A 21,096-nucleotide genomic window follows, 5' to 3' on the forward strand; every position below is an offset into this window, starting at 1 on the left:
ATTTTTCTTCAAATACAATCAAATTGAATAAAAGTAATGAACTGGTTGAAACCATCTACGGTATTTTCTTTGACAATTTGTATGCAAAAAAAAAAAAAAAAAATCCTATGTAGTGGAATGAAAAGTACAATAATTTCAATAATATAGTGGCAAATATCAGAAAATGTAGATACTTAAGTGGATCCACCTCAAAAGTGTACTAAAGTACCATACATGAGTAAATTTACTTAGGCTACTTCCCACCACTGCTGTTTGTTAGTTTAACTGGAGATATACTGTATGAGATATGTGTACTCCTATACAATGTAATGGAATATAATACTTTTAACTACTGCCTTAAAATTAACCGTGGAATTGAAATTAATTACACACAAAAACTGAATTCTTTACAAAATAAGAGTTATTTTGCGGGGCTGTTGTATTAGATTGCATTAAAGTATACATATATACTTAATAGATGGACAACTTGGTGTAGTACATTCCTACATTTTTTTTTTTTTTTTTAAATCACTGTTCACTGAATAAAAAAACTCAATTGCTACGAAGTTAAAATTGTTCTTACAGCTACTTTATTTTACACCTCTGCTTAAAAAGGTCAAACAACAAACTGAACAGCATGTGACACTGAAAGAATTTTATTTATATTTTTACTTTAACAAAGTTCATGTAGTCTTCAAGTATCTAAACACTGGAATGTTTTCAAAATCAAAAGTTTTAAACCGCAAATGTTCAACTTCTAAACAAAGCTGTTAGTTGTGAATGCTAAAACCAAGAGAGATCAATTCTATTCAGACACTCTCAAAAGACGTTTTTCAGATAGCATTGCTGCGGTCATTTAAATAGTGAGCTGTGAAGCCTCCTGTACCAAAGGCTTCAAGGCACTGAGGTCTCGCAGGAGAGAGGACACCCCCACACAAAACCACATATCCCTGGTGCGGCCTGCGGGAGCACTGTAGGACTCAATCTCCACTCCCTCTGTGGCCAACAGTCCTAAACCAAAAACAATGGAAAAGAGAAAACGGGTGCAAATTAAAGAAAGAAAATCACAGCTATTTAGTCCTAAGAAGTCATAACTCAATACCACCTTTCATCAAAATTGGAAGTCTTAGGATAACAAACAATGTTATAAAACATACAATATACTGTATACTGTGTCTGTTCCACTGAGGTTATATTCAATGTTTGCGGGGACTGATACGCTGCATATCTACAGGAATAATGTGTATTGTAATATTTACTCCATTAAAAGTTAAGTTTGAAGAAAATGTGTTTATTTTGTTAAAAGCAAAAATAAAAAAGACAACATTTTAAACAAATGTATGGGTCTAAATTGCTAATATCTTACATCTAGAAGCCACAGAGATTGGCAGAATCAGAATTATAAAGGAGGGAAACAGAGCTAGCTTAGCTGTGTGAGACTCGTACTTTACACAATGAGATTATAAAAGAGTATCAATTTATCATGAAATGGCATGACAAATACTCTGGTGTATAGAAGATCAGAAATAAGAATTGTTAACTTCCCTGGAAAAGAAGGTAAGATTGTCTTATCCATTTATTAAGTATTTATTCTGATTTCTCCAGTATTGTTCACACCTTTTTAGTTAGGTTCATATAGTTATTTATTTTAGCCACTTGGGGGAGTATTGCACTGGGTGTGGGACGTCACTGGGAGTTAGGTATATTTACAGGTGTGGATGGCGGGGAACACACGGTTCTTACCGTAGCCGTGAGCATGCCACATCTCTTTATTAATAAGCACTGGGTAAAGTACTATTTTATGTGAAATACCCTTTTTTCTACTTTATAATAAAAACGGGAACACCACCCAAAGACAATCAATGCCTGGACTTAAGATCTTTTTGCTACGCTTTGAGAGCACCATGCCATCAATGCCGAAGCTTATAGGATAGCCTCCACAACGTAAGAACCCAAACTTAAAAAAACAAAAAAAAAGTCTGAGACTTTTTGGAGTCCTTGACACACTAATGAATTTCTGTTGGTGTCTCTGTGTAAAATTTTGACGCTTGAAACAGGACTTTGACGAAGTTTGTTTTGCGTTTTACATAGCTGAAACTTTGTACCATCACTTGAAATGACTAACATGTTTGCCCTGCTTAAGATCCATCCAGAGTGTGTATGCAGAGACTAACTAGTTGTATGTAAATGGCCTGTTCTTATATAGCGCTATTCTAGTCTTAACGACTACTCAAACGGCTTTTACATAGTACAAGAACGAATTACCATTTACACACTGTGTCCGAGAATGTGCCATAAAGGTGCAACCAGCTCATCAGATAAAAACTCACATACTTACACAGATGGCGCAGTATCTGGGGTAACTCTGGGTTCAGTGTCTTGCCTAAGGACACTTCAACATGGGACTCCAGGGCCAGGGATCGAACCCACAACCTTTTGATTGACCGCTCTACCGCTGAGCCACAGCTGCCCCATCTTTATCTATCAGTTGTGGCCTTATTCTAAACATACTGGTTAACTGTATCATTTTAAAAGTTTCTTACCAGCCACTGAAGATAGGAGCTGAGGACTTGCAGAGGCCTTGAAGAACAGCAAGTTTCCAGTGAGAGAGACCGGCTGTTTGAACACACTGTCGCTCAGCTCCAATAGGACTGGTACACCACCTTGAACTGAGCCACTTGCTTTGTAGCTGCTGCCATTGGCAACAATCTCCACCTTACACACGCCACTGGCCGCCTCATCAGATGCACAGTGGTTCTGGTTCACCTGAAGAGTCCACATGTATGAAAATATTATTTCCTTAACACTCATTATTGTCATGTGGCATGTGCCAGAAGAAGTTCAAGTTGTACCGTGATTCCAGACTCCTTGGCTAGGCTGAGTACATTGATGAGGTTCGGGCAGCAGCCAGATTCATGGTTCAGCAGTCCAACCAGTACTGATGAAGTCATGTAACCAGTGGAGGACTTCATGCAATCCCCTGGTTTGAAGAAAAAAATAGTGATAACTGCCACTACTATCAAGTGAAACATTCAAAGCAAAAATGCTGATTAAAAAAAAAAAAAAAACTAAACACTACATGGTCATCACTATGATAGTGCCTTTTTCACAATCATACCACCAGAGGGAGTATATTCCCCACCATTAAAATACTGCCCCCCCCTTTTCAGGTTACACAAACTGGTTGGACCAGTAGTTTTACCTTGCGTAGTGATTTTGACATGTTTTAACGTTTTCTTAGAAGAAGTGGCGCATGATTGCAGCACAGCTCCAACAGCTTCTCCCAGTTTGATCAACTGCTGAGATTCCTCGGAGAACGTATTGGCCAGAACCTGTGCATTTACCTTAAAAAAGGAGAAGACATGGAATCAGACTGCTTTTGTGAACTCAATGTGATCACAAATTTAGAAAACAGATGCAATTGAGCATTATCAGACCCACATTACAGCCATGACGGGCAATATCTCACCTTCTTTAATGTAACTTCCATCAGTGGATATCAATTTTCATAGGAAATGTGTTACTTTCTTACAATGCTACAAGTTGGTCATATAACCAGTTCTTGTGAATCTTTGTGGGTCCATTTTAGAGTTAATATTTCCTCATGATGTATCACTCATCTTCCAAAACGCTAATAAATCAGAAACTTACATTAAAGAAGTCAAACAATTTAGGTGGCTACACAAACCTGAGCAGTATTTTTATTTGTGTAAAAACTTGTTTGGCACTTACTTCAGCTTAATCTCTCCTAACCGCTTATTCATAACTATGGTGCCTTATTGTTAGAAATATCATGTAAATAAATGCTAACATCTGTTTTTTTTTTTTTACTTAAAAAAAAAAAAAAAAAAAAAGCTTTTCCAATATTGTACAATCATTTTTTTGTCAAAATATGACAAACTAAGCATCAAACGAAGTGCATTTATTCCTTGCTTGGAAAGTGTAGAATGGAAAGACCTCACAAATGCTTCCTGTATGATGTTGCTGACACAGAGCTCTGAGCTCCCCTTACATGCTGTACATAAATAAATAAAAAATAAATCAAATCCATCAAACCTTGTCATATTGTCATTACAGTAAAGTAAGGGAAAAAAATTGTCTCCAAACACATGAAAACAGCTGAGGTAATGTTCTCTGTAGCTTGTGCTTAGAGACAACGACTTTTAGACAGAAAGCCTGCGTTACGCACAGGGAGGAAGGGTCTAATAAAAGATGTGATCCAATTACATTATTGCATTTTTCATAGAACTTACTGCTCCAACCAGCTTCTTGCCCTTCACCATGTCCACAATCTGCAGAGCGATGTCCTCCCCACAGCGAGCCTGAGCCTCCTTCGTACTGGCTCCCAGGTGAGGACAGCTGATGACATTAGGATGGTCGACCAATGAGCGGTTCTTAGGAGGCTCCTGTGGCCAAACATAAACACAAAGTAAGATGTAGGCTGCTGCAGCACCTCGTGTATTAATACCAATGAGTGAGTAAAGACAAGTTATTGTCGGAATAATCTTGCCTCAACAAAGACATCAAGTCCTGCTCCTCCGCACTGTCCAGACTCCAAAGCTCTGACGAGAGCAGCTTCATCGATGATGCCCCCTCGTGCACAGTTCACAACCTTTACTCCTTTCTTGCATTTAGCAAACGTTTCGTCATTGAGCAGACCTTGTGGGAAAAATGTTTTGTTTTAAATCCATAAATTAGGTAAAATTTATGATGGCTATATAATCATGAGAGCTTTAGTAAAACTCACCAACAGTAGAGGGCATTAGTGGAGTGTGGACAGTAATATAGTCACACTGGGGCCACAGCTGCTCCAGAGACATCTGCTCCACCCCCCAGCTGGTAGTCACTTCAGGAGGAGTGATTGGATCATAGCCAATTGTCTAAGAAGCAAAAAAAAAAACCAATCTTGCCATGTTTGTTTCATCTAATCGTCAAAGTGCAATTAACCACTGAGAAACGCAACCAATCCTAACATGTATAATCTCGTTACTTACCCTCATGCCAAATGATTGCATTCTTGAGGCAACTTCCTTTCCAATTCTTCCAAGACCAACTATTCCGAGGACCTTGCCATACAGCTCTGCACCCATGAACTGTAAAATTAAGAAACAAAACAATGACCCTGTCCAAGTGTCACATCTGATTACTGATGACTGGCTGAACAACGGCGCCGACCATGCAACAGTAATAGCTATGTGTGCCAACTGCAAACATGGTCATTCAAAAAGTACACGGGGGTAAACTACAATGTATGCTTACCTTTTTGCGATCCCAGTTCCCTTGTTTCATCGACATTGCAGCTTGAGGCACATTTCTGCAAACAGAATGGCACAATTAATAGCACTAAAAAGACTGAGCGTGTCGACCATTGCTCATCTCACCTTGAGAGGCTCATCAGCAGGGCACATGTCAGCTCGGCAGCACTGATCGTGTTGCCACTTGGTGTGCTGGAGAAAACAGGCTACAGTTAATGGACAGTACATAATATTGAAACAGCACAGTAACTCAAATTTGTGCGTAGCGTGGAGACTTACTTCATTACAATAACACCCTTTTTGGTGGCAGCATCAACATCCACATTGTCCACACCAGTTCCAGCTCTCCCAATGATTTTGAGATTTGCAGCATTGATGATATCAGCTGTTACCTTCGTTGCAGATCTAACCACAAGGCCATCATAGTCCTAGGATGGTTAGAAAAACCATACAGTTGTGTTTTATGTGACTGGTTAAAGCCTTCAGGGCCACCTAAACCCACAGATTTACTGTGTCCATTACTTTGTGGTACATTAATCAATGCAAAATGTTTAATCATTTGCACAACAATATAAACTGATATGATGAGGGCCTTAACACGCTGATTATTACCTCATCTTATGGCCCCGTCTTATAGAGGAGCATTTTGTAAAAAAAAAAATGAAATTTTAATACTACAAATGTTTTAGTTACAATTTATATCATACAAACTTAAATACATGAGTCTACTAATATTATCATAAAGTAAGAATGCTTTTGCACCTAACCTTATTTGCCCCGTTAGTAAAGTTTGGGCTAATGTGAAAGCTGTTACATTAGCTAAATCTGGTGAAAAGTAAACAATGGTACTGAGACCGCTTCATTAGTGGTGGGAAAGTAAACTGACCAACCCAAAGGCCTGCGTGATAACAGCATGTGTGGTTTTCTTTGCATAAATTTAATAGCTGAAAAACAGCTGATCATTTGTGGCTAAAAAAAAGCTATCTCCATAGATATAGTTGTTCTATATCTATCTCCTAATCTGTGCAAGTGATGTGTGGCCTCTATTGATACAAGATCATTTTGTAACCATGGTAACATGAAAATTTTCCTTTACACATCTTAAAAGTGATCGATGAAAGTAGAACCAGAGGTGCTTTTAACTTGTGTCCTACTGTGAGTATTTTAGCAGTTCCCCAATAATAAAGCAAGTGAAATGTAGCGACAACACGGTAGCTATGCGCCGGTATTATTATGGTACAAAATGCTTCTTTTGGACATGTTTCTTGTCTTTAATTGCAATTTATGATAACCTATATGGGTCCAGACTAATAATGTTCAGACTAAATTACTTTTTTGTGAGCTCTTTGTGAACACCAGAGAAGATAAATATGCTCATAAGCAGAAACCAAAAACTGATAAGTAAATAGTCCACTGCTCAGTAAATATGCCGTCATGTTTAGTCCTCTTGGTTCATTTGTAAAAAGCCAGTGTAAAGATGAATCTGACCAGAACAAAAAAGGCTACATGTTTTGGGTTCAGATTCAAATAACCTAGCAACAGGTGTGAAAGCACTGTAACTGACACCCAGCACAAATGGGGGCAGGTAGGAACAGTTTATGAGACTTACTGGGTTGAGGGTAACCTAACATCACATCACTCTGTTCTAAAGGTCTTTACGCTGGCTTCCTATCTCCAAGATAATTGATTTCAAAAGACTACTGTTGGTTTATAAAGCACTGAATGGTTTAGGGCCAAAATCCATTTCTGATCTGCTGCTACATTGTGAACCATCCAGACCTCCCAGGTTGTCCGGGTCAACTAAAGACGGCTTGCCTAACAAGAGAAGAGGTAGGGGAAAAGGGAACCATAGCTTACTTTTGCCCAAGGGCCTAACAGTGGGATAGACCAGCCCTGGATCTATTGCAAAACATTACAATGAATTCAGGTTGAATGGCAACATTTCCACTGCAACCCATTACTTCTAATCTGACAAATCTAAATTGCACGAAGTTGTTATTAAATGCACAGCCTCCTGAGTCCTGATGAAGGCTGCCAATCTGCCGCATGTGTCAAAGTGATGCGAGACCCGGTAAAGTCAGAGATGAGTTGCATCAGCCTCCCAAGGGGCGGTACAAAACGTACAATCAATTGTCACATCCAGCAAAATGCTTGTCCGCGTAAAAAGAAAAGCGCGTGAATACTTAAAAACATGCACACATTTTACATTAAACTTTACATGAAAAAAAAACCCCGATAGGCTTAATTTTCCCCTTTATTTTCAACAACAAAATTGCGGCGGCAACAATGACACGAGCTTTTAAAATGATGCTAGCTAAAGCTAAACTTGTTTTAAAAATGAATGGCAAAAGGTTGCACGCTACGTAGGAAAGACACCCGGTGCATGTACGCAGTACCCTACTCAAGTGCCAACTTTACCTTAATCTCCGCCATCAATTCATCCTTTTTCATATTCTGTTTTTCCGTAACTCGGATGCCATTTTCCTCCAGAATAGTCTTGCAGCGAGGGTCAACACTTTCACTGATTAAAACCGTCTTGATGAAAATAGGTGCCATCTTGGTGTTTTTTTTCTCTTCGGGTGGTAGTTGGTGGTAATTGGTGTTGGGTAGCTAAAGTGATGGACACGGCTTTCCCTCTGCTGGTTTTGAAAGGTTTTCTCTGATTTAAGACAGCCCCCTTTCCCAATAAACCCGCCTCAGCTCTGACGTAACGTGCCCTCCATACTGGAGCACAGTTTGACCATAATGCCCTTCTCTTAATGCATCCTTCATGCTGAGACCAGTTTGAAGCGAGTATCAAGCCATTAACAACGGTAGATAAGTGTTCCGATATTGCTAACTCACTGTTAGCATGCGTTCAAAATGTTCATCACGCAAAGGTACAGAAGTAGCCTACTTTCAATTATAAAAATAAAAGTTGGCAGGGTAGTCAGGAAATGGTTTATGTCAGTGTTATTGTTTGAACATGTTTTGCATCTAGCATCTCACTTTCACCTCGGTAAGTTAGCAAGTACATAGTGCACAACAGAAAACTTCCGTGTAGGTTGCTTCAAAATAAAAGCACTTCCTGTGAGGGTTTGCAGTAAAACTAATTTCCCGTTAAACAATAATGTTAATAGTGAGTTTTAATCACACTGTAATTGACCATTTCCTTTAGACAACCTTAGTTTTAAACTAAACAACATGAATTTCTGTTTTTAAGTGCTTGACTACAATGCGTAGGCTAGGCTACTTCAATACAACTGTAAGGCAAATTTAATTGAGTATTTTCATTTTCTCCTACTTGCCTCTTGTACATTTAAATTATCTATTTGTATAGCTTTACATTGCATATTCATATACATTTTAAAACATGTTATGATTAATCTATGATGTATTAAAGTGGATAAAGAGGAGACTTTATTGATCCGGTAGTGAAATTTACTGCCAAGTCAAACTTCCGATGTTATTTTGGTGAAAGTAACTCAAAAGTAATGCAAAAGTAGTAGAGCGCATTACATTTTAGAGACAGTAATACTGTAATATAACTAATAACTTGCCCAACACTGAATATAAGTATTAAGAAGCATATCATGTAATTCATTTTAGGATAGGTAGGATACTAAACTTAGGTAAATGTTATGGTGACACCACAGAGGAGATGTAATCACCATGAATTCACACTCTGAAAGTTCATATGAAGCTAATGAAATGAAATGTAATGTGTTTTTGTTGAAATCACTTTAATCCTCCAAAGAATATCAAACTTCCTACCTTTGTTATATCCTTCATTGTGTAGCCTACTTTCATTCCTTCATTAAAGAGGTCAGACAAGTCCATTTTAATCGTAAGTTAACAAACGCTGTTCATCACATGACTAATAAGCTCCACATGACAGTCCCAGTCATGCCATTATATCCACTTTCAACACTAGATTTTAAAAACACAGGTCGTGTGTATGCAGAATCTGTATGAGGGTTATGTTGTTATTTTGTATTGTTAAGTGTCCCAGTATGAAGGTTTGACAGTAGGCCAGCATTCACATATCTATCAAATTGAAATTGAATCATTGATTGTATTGTGTGTCTTTCCTACTGTGACATTTCCAAATTTCTCCTTTGAAAAATAACATACAGTGGACACAGGAACAGGTCTGTAGAAATGGACGTGTAGCTTTGGGATTGTCCATACTCTGATACCATCTTGTCTGACTTCCAGCGTGATAGACACACCAACACAAAACTGCAGAATATGGATCAGCTCTTCTCTATTTAAACTAGTTGAATTACAAATGAGTTTTACAATTGAATTACAATTGATAGGAATCACTTGCTTAAAATCCAATTATGTTTTACAAGTTCCAATAATATTGTGACCTACTCTGACTCCCAAATCCTTAGTAAGATTTTTGTTTGACAGAACATTAATTAGCCTTGTTTTGTTCTGCAGTAAACCAAAGAAGTACTTTGAATACTCTGAAAGAAATGTTGCATGATTTGAAAGAAGCGCAAAGGTGCAAACATTTTTGGCCAGATTTATGTAAAACTAAGCTATGTGCTGTTACATTTAAACAGGACTAACTTCGGGGACACAGCGGAACCTGCACATTTACTCAAACATCGTTTTGAATAATAACATTTTGTAATAAATCTTTTATATTTACTTGCAAAATACCACAATCGCAAATGCAATGGTTCCAAACCTTTCTTTCCCTTTTCCAAAAATTAACCCAATAAATATAGGCCTATGGATGCCATAAAAAAGTCAAAGAACTCTAATGAGGACTATGCCATCATACACAACCTTTGGGGCTTTGCAGGACTGTTTTTGAAGCTTGATGAATGATGTTGGTCGTTTGATTTAGACTTTTGAATAAGAAAACCTTGTTCTCTTTGCCTGTACCATTCGGCCTTGTAATGTCAATGTTGTAGTGTAAATGTCTTTTTATGTCCTATATGTGTTGTATACAGGATATTGTCTTCAATAAAGTAATACAATACATAAATAAATCACACCGCCACCTGTCGTCCATTAGCGGAAATGCTTCAGATTGGTTCAGCCGTTGCCTAGATACAATGCAACAAATGCGGACACTGAAAGCTGTAGCTATGTAACCGGGTAAGATTTAACGCTATCTAGCTAGCTAGCTACAGTAAAGGTTTTATTCATTCAACTGTTTTTATTTGGCGGTAGAAGCCTAGGCCTATTTTAAAAAAAATATATATATATATATATATATATATCTAATACAAATGGCATCGGTGGTTCAGTACGGCCGAAGAAGAGGCTCTAGTAAAAGAGGTGAGAGTTAACAAAAAAAACTTTAAGCTAATTAGCTAGCGTTACTAACGCGTCGCTAATAGACAGATAATAGACATAGTTGATGGTGGTAGCCGTCTTTTAATATTGTAACGTTAAGGTTAAACTCAAGTCAGAAAGACATGGTTCCGAAAACACACGATTTAATTATTTTTGCACCTATCTCACAAAAAACATGAAGACACTTTCAAAAGAAAACAACTTCCGGTGCAATGCTACGGCTATTTAATATTACTGCATAGTATTATTTTTGCGTATATTTATATTTCTCATATGCATGGTCAGAAACAGAACACTCCAGTGCAACCTCACCCCGTGAAGGATCTTTTGACTAGCGTTAGCCACCAAAAGACAAAACACAAATGTTTATAAATGTCAAAAGGCAATTCCTCACTTGATCCCAAAGAATTCAGAATTATATGTTCTTCAATTCATGTGCAAATACCAAATGTAAACTTTCAACATAAAAAAACATTGTATAAAATTCTAGACAAAAGCATTTACTGTAATATGTAGCTAACTATTTTATTTTATTTTACTATTTACTACGTAAATTACACAAAGTGGTGGTGTATCTTTTTGTAGTCCCCTTAAATATACTGTGTTCTAGATGTAGTGTGTCTTCTTTCCTCCTTTCTTTTTAAAAGTGTCTTCAGGTGAGGAAGCCAGCAGGATGATCCAGCCACCAGACCTCCGGAAAGTCACTGTCTTAACCAAGGCTGAATGGCTAAGGATTCAAGATGAAATTAAACAGGTTAATAAAGACAAGGAGAGAATGAGAGAGGCAGCAAAACAGAGAGAGGCCCTCCACTTGCATTCAAAAGAAGTGGTGAAACTGTGGTCCAATACCATCGCTGTAAGTTGCCTGTACAGATTTGATGTGCTTGTAAGGTTGCACAATAGAAGCACAATGTACTGGAGTAATATGTTTACCTCTACCAAAGGGTCAAAGGCAAAAAAAGCTGGAGGCAAAGAAGCTCCGGGAGGAGATTGAAGAGGAGAAAAGGAAATTGGCTGATATGGAAGAGGCCAAATATCAGGAGCAACAGCGGAGAGAGGCCATTGAAAAAGCCAAGACTCAGCTGTATTATCAAACCGACCGTGTTAAAGGATTACATGTTAGTACCTCTTTGAGAAGTATTGTGTCACCTGTACGTCTGGCTATGTATCTTGATGTTTTTGGGATAATTAATGACCGCCATGACTTCCACAGCGTGCACTCTTGCTGACAGAGGTGCTGAAGGAGAGGGAAGCTCAGATCGAACTGAGGAAAAGAATCAAGAGTGCCTCCAAAGATGTGGACAAAGAATTCCTGAATGTGGTAGGGAGCAAAGAGGATGAAGCCTTGAGACAGGAGCAGGAGAAGGCACTGCAGAAAAAGCTTGAGAGACAGGCTGTGGCAGAGCAGCTAAAAAAACAGTAAGTCCCACATCGGACCCAACAGGCAGTTTTGAACATGCTGCAGATGCACCGGTTGTCGGGGTCTTCAGAGAATTTAAATATTTCAAAGATATGCATTTCTGTTGTATTTTGTCTATCATATGATAAAATTGCATGAGAACTAGCATTTAACGTCTTACTTTACAGCTGTGCCTGGTTGTGACTAATTTCACATAAGAATCTGATAAGAATGCTTGAGTAAAAAACCATTTTGCTGAAAATAGGGTTCCAAATTTTTTAACTCTTTAAATTTCTGTAAGTGATTTTTATGTATGTGAGATATATGTTTGTTGTGTTGTGGTTGTCTAAGCTACTGGAGGCCTAACATTTTCCTCAATATTAATAAAGTATGTATCTATCTATCTATCTATCTTTCTTTTCTTTAGGGTGAAGGAAAATAAGTTACTGAGAGAGCGACAGAAGATAGAGAACAAAAAGGACGGAGAGGAAACCCTACGCCTACAAGAGCTCTACCAATGGGAGCAAAGAATGGAGGAAGAAAGACAAGCAAAGCTGAAGAGAGACCTTATGCATGCTCACCTGGTAGGGCCTTAGCAGGGCTGGTTATCTAGTATTTCATCCTTATTTTATAAAACACGTTTACTATTGTATACTCTATGTATTCAGGAACATATCACCAATAGAGACCTCATAAGAGCGGCAGATACACAAAAAAAGAATGCCGAAGAGGAGCAAAGGAAACTTTTTCTCTCTGCAAAACAAAAAATGATGAGGTTACGGAAAGACAAAGAAAAGGAATTGTTCAAGTAAGTAACAATAAGTATCAACCTTGTCCTAGCTTCGTGTGCATCCAGTCATCTCAACGGATCCCTGTATATTGTACATTGATCATACTTGTGTGTTGTGTCTTTCTTCAGAGAGGCCCAGATGCGCAGAGAGAGGATCATGGACAAGCTGACCGTCACACAGCAGGAGAGAACTGACAGCGAGGAGCAGAGGACTGCGAAGGCTGTCGCTGAGCGGGATGCAAAACAGGCACAGCAGCAGAGGAAGGAGGAGGAAAAGAAGGCGGCAATGTTGGAGTCGATCGCTGCACACAGAGAATTCCTGGTAACGCACGCTGAGATGCTGCACCTGCAAAACACAAAGTTACTGGAGCATAAAGCTTTTTTTATATACCATTAATACTAAATGTCTACTTAGTCATTTATGTGGGGTTGTGACCTGTGGATTAAAAAAAAGTTTGTAGTATGTTTTTTTGTGGTATAGCTACATTGACATCTGGTTCCACCTGAGACCACCTGAGAATGTTCTCACACCTGTAACACAAACTATCTCATCAGAGACAAGAAAAGGAGCAGAGGGACAAAACGGCCAAACAGAACACCCAAGACAGACTTCAGGCCAAGAAACAGGCTGACAGAATATTTTCTGAGAAACAACAATTGAAGGCTCAGAGGATCAAAGAAGATAGAAGAAAACTACAAGAATTCCATGCCACACAAATGGTAACGTTAAAACCCGTCACACATCGTTGCAAAAATTGACATCTTTGGTTTGGTGGTAGTTTGACATTTGTCTTTCAACCTTCAAAATAAAGGCTCAAAAAAGTGCCTGGCATCAGCAGCTGAGAAGAGAGGAACATGAGTTTGAAGTGAAGACCGCAGAGCTCATTGCTGAAGAGGAAAAACAGTTTCAACAGTATTCACGGCACATCATCAGCGCAGCGGCAGAGGCTCAGCGAAATGTGTTTCCGCTTTGCAAAGCCGCGGGGGAAGGGCTTGGAGGAGGGCTTGGTTCCATTTCTAATGGAGTCAAGCCTATCTACCTCGTTCAGGACTGTACTGGTGCTCAAATGCCCAAATATGTCTCTGGTACCACCCAGAACATTAAAAAGCTTAATGAGGCCGTAGATATTCAAGACACAAAGAGGAGACTTGGGTTTACATGGTCATAGGTCACTCCCAGCTGACGATTCTGGTTTCAAGAGTGTTCAACACACTTACTACTAAATGTTTTAATAACATCCTTGAGATGTTTTGACAGACGCCTGTCTGAAATAACTCCCTCGCTTACTCATTCATTATTCTGTTTATAATAGACACTCAATAGTGTCATGTGTAGTGAATAGTAAATTGGGACATTGGACACTTGTGAAGTCGTTGTTGAGTCATCCCCTGTAGGGGTAATGCCACAGTTTTTAAATTTAAAGGCAACGTATATGAACCATAACATACCTGGTTTGCGTTAACCCCGGGAGTATGTCGTTCCCATCTCTCTCATCTCTCTAATAAAGCCATGAAATTGCTCAAAATATACTACTTACAAAAGGTGGCCTCCATGTCATGGGGACTACTTTCTTTGTCCAGTTGTTGAGATTTTTGAGAGCAAGATATAGTGCATACTTTTCACTTATAGTGCACCAATTGGTAAACAGGGAGTGATTTTAGAAAAAAATCAAAAACGTCTGCATGGATGTTCTACAAAGTGTTCCTCAGGTAAATGGAGAGTAATATGTGCTTTAGACAATGTGTGAATGTTTTAGAATTCTTTACAGTTTATTACAAACTTCTGTAGTGTTCCATACATTCTGTAACATAATATAAAAACTTGAAAGCTACAGTGAAATTAATTCCAGACATATTTGTGGTTTGAAATAAATAAAATGTTCTGTGCATATTGTTTATCAACTTACCCAGGCAAAGAAGATGACTCTAAAACTATGGACTGAACCAAGCTATTAATCACCACTGCAGTTAATTGAACCTGACACTGGATGACAACATGTTGACAGTACAGTGGGAATTTCCTGTAATAATGTTATTACTGTTGATTATTGTAATGTTGGATGCTAATAATGTTTGGGCCTCCAATAGATTGCATTTGTGACAGCATTTACAGAATATTAAAACAACTGATTGAAATCAAAGTTGAGCCTTTAATTCATTCTATACGGCAATCGACTTCTTCTTAAAACCAACTTGCACAAGACAAAATTTATACAAATTGATTTTATGTTGTACTTACAGCATGACATTGAATTTTTTTTTCTTTCAAAAAACAATCCAGAGCTATCTCAAAATGGGTTAACAAATAGGATTACAGTACAAGGTCATGGATGTAAGAAGAAAAAAAAAAACTAAGAAAAGGTATGAATGTGCAATTCCATCAAACAATGAGGGTTAAGCATGCACAAAATGAAGAGTGTTTTCTTCCATATTGATTGTTGTAGTAAAAATACATGACAAGTAAATATCAGACATTTGCCAAAGTAAGAGAGGTCTTTATCTCCAAAACCAACTGCGTTAAATAAAATTGTATATTTCAGGAGAAAATGTCCTCTGAGGGAAGGAGGATTTCGGTTGCAGAAAAAATTGAAATGGCAACTATTGTAAAGTCAAAATATAATTTACTCAAGAATCCAAAATAAAAAAAAAAAAAACGGACCTCATCTGCTCATGTACAATTAAAAGACCTGGTACTTACTGCTAATGCACTACACGCTGTAGACAGGTTTCTCTTTCATTCACATATCCTCTAAAGTGGTGGTGCAGCTTCCGCTGCCCATCAACAGTGTAATCATTTAATGGGGGACAAATCCACAACTTCCACTCAGTGACACAAGGAAGTCCGTGGTTCAGCCAAAGCTGACATGGTGCTACACTCTGCCAGTGCAGGTTTGAGTGGTATTCACAGTTTGGAAATGAGCTTTGACGTACTTCTGTATAACCATGTTAGCTTTGGCTAAACTGTGGAATGGGTTTCTATGCGCTGAATGAGGATTTTGAATAAATCCCACTCTAGATAGAAAGTTGATGCTGCATACTATATGTGAAGTGGGTAAAAAAATAGGGACAGACTTTAAAACTCCCAATCTATTCCTCTAGGATATCGTCACAGGCTCAGTCGCTGTCAGAGCTTGAGCTTGATTTATTCCTCTTGCTGTCGTTTCGGTCTTTACCCTTTGTACTATCTGGTCTTGGTTTGGCCGGGCTTCTTCTGTCTTTGGATCTGGAGCTACTATTTGCTTTTCTCCGTTTACTATCTGGGGTCTTTTGACTCTTCCTTTTCTCATCTCTATCGCTCTCAGAACTGCTGCTACGTCTTCTCCTTTGGTTGCCAGATTCTCTGTCTTTGTCCTTTCTATGAGAGGACCGATCTTTGCTGTGGTCTCTCTTGTTGCTCTTGCTTCTGGAGCGCCTGCCTCTGTGGGAGTCTCTCGGCTTATTTCTTTCTGGACTTCTTGTTCGCTGTTCTTTATCCCTGGATGTTCCTCGCTTCTTATTCTCCCTTTCACTGTTGTGTCGTCTGTCCTGACTCGTAATACGTTCTCTGCCCCTCTCTCTGTCCTTCTCTCGTTTTTCTTCTTTGTCTTTTGACACTGCGCGTCTGCTCTTATCCCTGTTCCTGCTGCTTGATCTGTGCCCATCTTTTGTTGTTGGCCTTTCCTTACTTTGTGACTTTGTTCTAGTTCTCTCACCATTTTTTCCTTTGGTATCCTCTTTATGCTTTTTATCCTCCTCAAGACCCTTATTTCTGTCTTTATTGTGATCAGACTCTGACTCCTTTTCCTTCTTATTTACATTGTGGTCTTTGCTCCTTGAGCGACCTCTTCTGTCATCACTTTTGTGCTTGTGACCCTTCTCTTTGCTTTTAGACCTCCTACTCTTTTCTCTGCTTTTACTGCGGCTTTTAGATTTATCCCGTTTCTTTGCCTTGTGTTTGCTATGATTCTCATTCTTCTCATCATTGTCCTCTTCTTTGCTTTTGGAATTATGTGACCGAGTTTTCTTGTCTTTTTTACCCTCAGCTGTGTGTTCGTGCTTTGTGTCAGCGATCCATCTCTCTCTTCTTGGGGCTTTAGCAGCCTCATCCTTTGCCTCGTTCATGTCACCTCTGTTAAAAAGAACAGTAAATGTCAGCTGCAGAACATGACTAGGAAATCAGGCACCCCTAGCGAGCTAGGTGACAGCCTTAAATATTGTTCTGAGCCAATATAATCGTCCGTTGGAAACATTACTCAAAAGTTCAGAAAACTGTTTTATTATTTGCTTACATAATGAATGTTCTTGTTTAATCGCTTTAAAATGTAGAAATAAAACAGCCTTTGCATTTCATTCACAACTAATATCTGGAAACATTTCAGGTACCCACCCATATAGGGTTTCTTGTTTTATGTCAAACATTTCATCACTGCTAGGCACACTACAGAGATGTCAATATGTGCAAGCTTACATTTAAAGAAAGCTAAGGTCCTTGACTGGCAGAATTCATTTTAAATGGGCAGCCTTTTTTCATTTTGTTTTATATTTGTGAATTGTACTCTTGCATACTCTTTAGTAAGTCAAAGAGAGGTTATCATACCTGTCACCCTTAATCCAGCGCTCTCCGGTGACTGCCCTCATCCTCTGACGTTGCATCTCCTGACGCCAGTGTGGAGGGGTTTCACTGCGCCAAAAACGATCTCTGGACCTGGAACGGGAGCGTGACGGAGTCCGATAGCGCTGGATGGGAAAAATGACAAACCACTTATGAATGGTGAAATTCAATTTTAAGTGTCACTGCCTTATAAAAGTTTTTCATTAACAACTATGAAATGTAACAGAGTGGACAAAATGTTAACGGAGCTCTTCTTATTGGTGCAGGGCACCTACCCTTGGACCCCTGCCTTTTATCTTCCTCCCGGATCGTGTCATCACCAGTCTTCTGTGATATGATGATTGAGAGTTATATGTTGTGCCGGCACTGAAGAGGAAAAAAAAATAAGGCGTGAAATTGACCAGACAATGGCATTATTCATTATGTCATATCAGTTGTTTGTGAAGCAAACTAACCTCTCTCTTGGCCTTTCCTCCTTTTTATGCTGAATCTTTTCAGCCTCCTCTTTTGGTTTCTGAACCATCTGGGGACTCCTCCTCAACAGAAATCGGTTCTCTGGGATCGGTGGAATTTCTTCAGGACGTACAGTAGATGTAACCACCTCTTCTTGTTCTTTCTCTTCAGCACTTTCAGCCTCTGACCTATGAAAGCACTGCAGCTCAGAATAAAGACACTAGATAATGTTTACACTGCAGACAGTGCAAATGTGACAAATGAGGTACCTTTTCTTTTCCTTCTTCTCTTTCTTTTTTAGCTTCTTCACCTTCTTTTTCTTCTTCTTCTTCTTAGACTCCTTCTCAGATTCTTCAGAATCAGAGGAGGACTGTGATGAGCTCTCAGAGCTGCTGGAGCTACTGCTGGAACTGGAAGAGGCTCGCGCTTTCTTTTTTTCGTCTTTCTTCGCTGCAAACATTGAAGAGTTTTAGAAGCAGTGCTTTATAAATATCTACAGCAGACAAATCACAAGTTGATGGTTGAAATTCATTTTGAAAATGCTTTACACAAACAAACCTTTAGATTTTGGGACAAGCTCCCCACAGTTCAAGACATTCACGTCAGCATACGGCCTGCTATTAGGATCCGTTTTCTGGTTCTCCATGGTTTGAACAACCTCTTGGCCAGAAATCACGTGACCGAAAACCACATGAACACTGAGAAAATACAGTGGGGTTGAGCTTTAGCTATGTTGATCTAAGTCAAACATATTGTGTGTATTGTACACAATGCAATCATTCTGTTAGATGCAATGAAGCAGCACTCACCCATCCAGATGTGGTGAGGGTTTTGTTGTTCTGAAGTGTTAAAGCAGGCCATTCAAGACAAAAAAGCATTTCATTATTTGTGTGAATTAAGGATGGCAAAATAAACTAATAATAATGCATCAAATCTATAATATAAAGGAGCGGTGCTTACATAAAAAACTGTGATCCATTTGTGTCCTTGCCCCTATTGGCCATGGACAACAGGTACCCCTTGTTGTGTTTAACAGCAAAGCTTTCATCTGGGGGAAAAGGATAAGATTGTACTGCCATCTTGAAGCCAACATCGGTTTGGATAACAACTGACCGCTCTGACAGTGGATTATTTACCTTCAAAAAAGCCTCCATAGATGGATTCGCCTCCTCGTCCATTACCTACGATGTCAGAGGAGAAATAAAACATAAGAAAGGGGCTGCCGCATGAAAGAGATTTATGGGGTTTTAAAACATCTGCTAATTGCTGGTTATACAAATACATTTAGTTAGGTTGATGGTTTTGAGATGCGGACGCCTGATGCCATACATGCATATGTAGCAGGTAAAAAACGACTGCTTTGTGATGCTTTTAACACATTAACTCTATGGTAACAAATTAAGTGTCCCATTCACATCTTCCAAACTTTCATAACTAACCTTCACTGAAGTCTCCGCCTTGAATCATGAAGTCTTTTACAACTCGATGGAACAGACATCCTTTGTAGTGCAGGGGTTTCATAGTGCCTTTACCAATGCCTTTTTCACCTGAATGAAACAAACTTGTCAGCTATAAATATTAAAACTGTGCCATGGAGAAAAAAACATTTCCTGGCATATTATTGGGTAGAAAACGATTATTCACCTGTGCAGAGGCACCTGAAATTTTCACATGTTTTGGGACAGATGTCTGAGAACAGTTCAACCACAACTCTGCCGACTGCAAGGAAAGAGAATTGTTAGCTGTGTGTTTATTATGATGAAATAATGACCTTCAGTGGTCAGTACATTGGTGCTAATGCAGTATAATACAACACCTTTGCAATATATCCTACTGAAACCCAATGATTGTAGACTACACATTAAAAACAATTTTAGTATACAACACAATTCAACACCAGCACACATGATTATGCTCCGAAATGACAATACAGTTTAATCAACACCTCTCCAAAACGGTTTCAACAAAAACTGGACAGTATACCATTAACGGAGGTAACATTTAATACAGGGCTTTCATATAATACTGCATTATCATCTGGCTGCAATTACCCAATAAACTGACAACTGAGTTAATGCATTAGTAAGTAGCCAGAAAGTTGAGGTGTCCTTCTTACCGAGCACATTACTGATGCCAATGTCAAGGAAGCAGCGAGTGCGCTGAACCTTGATCCCCATGATCTCCTTTACTGGTCAAAACACCTGAAGGAGAGAAAGAACAAAACGATAATTTAGCTCCAAATAACTTAATTTGTCCTCTAAGGCTTTTGGTTATTTACTGTGTGAGTGAGTGAGTGAGTGAGTGAGTGAGTGTGTGTGTGTTTACAATTGCTTTTTTGTACAGGGCTTGTTATGTTGATGCTTATACTGTATTTTTTTGTTCATGCTTTGTTCTCGTGCTTATAGTTTTACATGTTGTCTTGCAATATAAAGCACTTTGAGTTTACGTTTAATAAAAGGTGCTTTATGAATAACTACCAATTGCCATTTAATGGTAAACATAAACGTTACTGACACACGTAGCGTTAACGCTGCGACGACAGGGGGGGATTTTAAACATATTGGTCGTTTGTTTTTTGAATCTATCGTTATGGTTTCACGTAGACACACCGTCACCCTAACGGTAGGCCTGGTGTTAGCATTAGCAAGTTCACCTAGCATCAGTCAGATAACATGTACAAGGATTCTTCTACATGACGTAACCCATTCAATTTCGACATGTTAACTACACAAATATATCGCCAAGATGCGGTTAATGCAAAATCACATCACCTGGAAAAACAAGGATATCACTCCATATAGCGAGCAGCTCCCAAAAACGACGGAAATCAAGTTTCATTCAGTGTTGGACACTGTGGCTCACTGTTTTCTAAAGATGGCGCGGCAGGGACGTCAGTATTTCCTAGCGTGCGCCAGTCAACGCAGCCGGGCACGTAGCTGGGAAACACGGAAACAGTGCGACATTGTATGACCTGAACCTAATCTGTCAGGCACAGCTTTCTTTTGAAGAGGTTTCATTTAAAATCTTGCAAAAATATATCCAGCTAAACAGACATTAGGGTGATTTAGATTTAGCATTTATTATTATTGCACTTTATATGAACAGAAGAACAATTTGTCATTTATTTGTATCACTGTATAGCCTACCATAATGTGTTGGATTGATGTTTAACATTTTACAAGAAGGAAAACTGGGACAACCAATCAATTTCAGGGTAAAGACATTTTTATTTATTTTGAAGGTAATGAAAAATACGTTTTTGTGTGCAGTACCATTCAACATTCACAAGAAGAAATGGGCAGACTCCAACCAAAAATTAAAAATCAAAACA

The 21,096-nt window shown here is 38.8% G+C and overlaps 3 protein-coding genes across 5 annotated transcripts; 1 reads left to right on the top strand and 2 right to left on the bottom strand.

The window, feature by feature from the left end:
* Positions 1 to 619: 619 nt before the first annotated feature.
* phgdh (phosphoglycerate dehydrogenase) lies at positions 620 to 7,924 on the bottom strand. Its single transcript, XM_032528957.1, has 12 exons — positions 7,653 to 7,924; positions 5,514 to 5,662; positions 5,361 to 5,426; positions 5,239 to 5,293; positions 4,974 to 5,072; positions 4,727 to 4,859; positions 4,490 to 4,638; positions 4,233 to 4,385; positions 3,182 to 3,323; positions 2,832 to 2,959; positions 2,523 to 2,745; positions 620 to 990 (listed from the first exon to the last, which is right to left on the bottom strand). Exons 1-12 carry the CDS (start codon positions 7,788 to 7,790, stop codon positions 836 to 838), a joined length of 1,590 nt encoding a protein of 529 aa, XP_032384848.1. The 5' UTR covers positions 7,791 to 7,924; the 3' UTR covers positions 620 to 835.
* cfap210 (cilia and flagella associated protein 210) lies at positions 7,366 to 14,862 on the top strand. Of its 3 annotated transcripts, none has more exons than XM_032528955.1 (9): positions 7,366 to 7,409; positions 11,180 to 11,388; positions 11,477 to 11,650; positions 11,746 to 11,951; positions 12,359 to 12,515; positions 12,600 to 12,739; positions 12,851 to 13,043; positions 13,277 to 13,441; positions 13,534 to 14,862. In XM_032528955.1, the coding sequence occupies exons 1-9, from the start codon at positions 7,382 to 7,384 to the stop codon at positions 13,888 to 13,890; spliced, it is 1,629 nt and encodes a 542-aa protein (XP_032384846.1). In that variant the 5' UTR covers positions 7,366 to 7,381; the 3' UTR covers positions 13,891 to 14,862. The 3 variants fall into 3 exon arrangements, with proteins under 3 accessions (XP_032384846.1, XP_032384847.1, XP_032384845.1); XM_032528956.1 differs by lacking the exon at positions 7,366 to 7,409 and adding an exon at positions 10,271 to 10,331; XM_032528954.1 differs by lacking the exon at positions 7,366 to 7,409 and adding an exon at positions 10,289 to 10,514.
* ppig (peptidylprolyl isomerase G (cyclophilin G)) lies at positions 14,855 to 20,675 on the bottom strand. Its single transcript, XM_032528939.1, has 13 exons — positions 20,534 to 20,675; positions 19,882 to 19,962; positions 19,410 to 19,484; positions 19,205 to 19,312; positions 18,902 to 18,946; positions 18,726 to 18,813; positions 18,575 to 18,604; positions 18,324 to 18,463; positions 18,035 to 18,215; positions 17,768 to 17,953; positions 17,588 to 17,678; positions 17,298 to 17,437; positions 14,855 to 16,829 (listed from the first exon to the last, which is right to left on the bottom strand). The coding sequence occupies exons 2-13, from the start codon at positions 19,940 to 19,942 to the stop codon at positions 15,836 to 15,838; spliced, it is 2,139 nt and encodes a 712-aa protein (XP_032384830.1). The 5' UTR covers positions 19,943 to 19,962; positions 20,534 to 20,675; the 3' UTR covers positions 14,855 to 15,835.
* Between the last annotated feature and the right edge of the window lie 421 nt (positions 20,676 to 21,096).

This window comes from Etheostoma spectabile, chromosome 11, assembly GCF_008692095.1.
Source record: "Etheostoma spectabile isolate EspeVRDwgs_2016 chromosome 11, UIUC_Espe_1.0, whole genome shotgun sequence".
Lineage (NCBI taxonomy): Eukaryota > Metazoa > Chordata > Actinopteri > Perciformes > Percidae > Etheostoma > Etheostoma spectabile.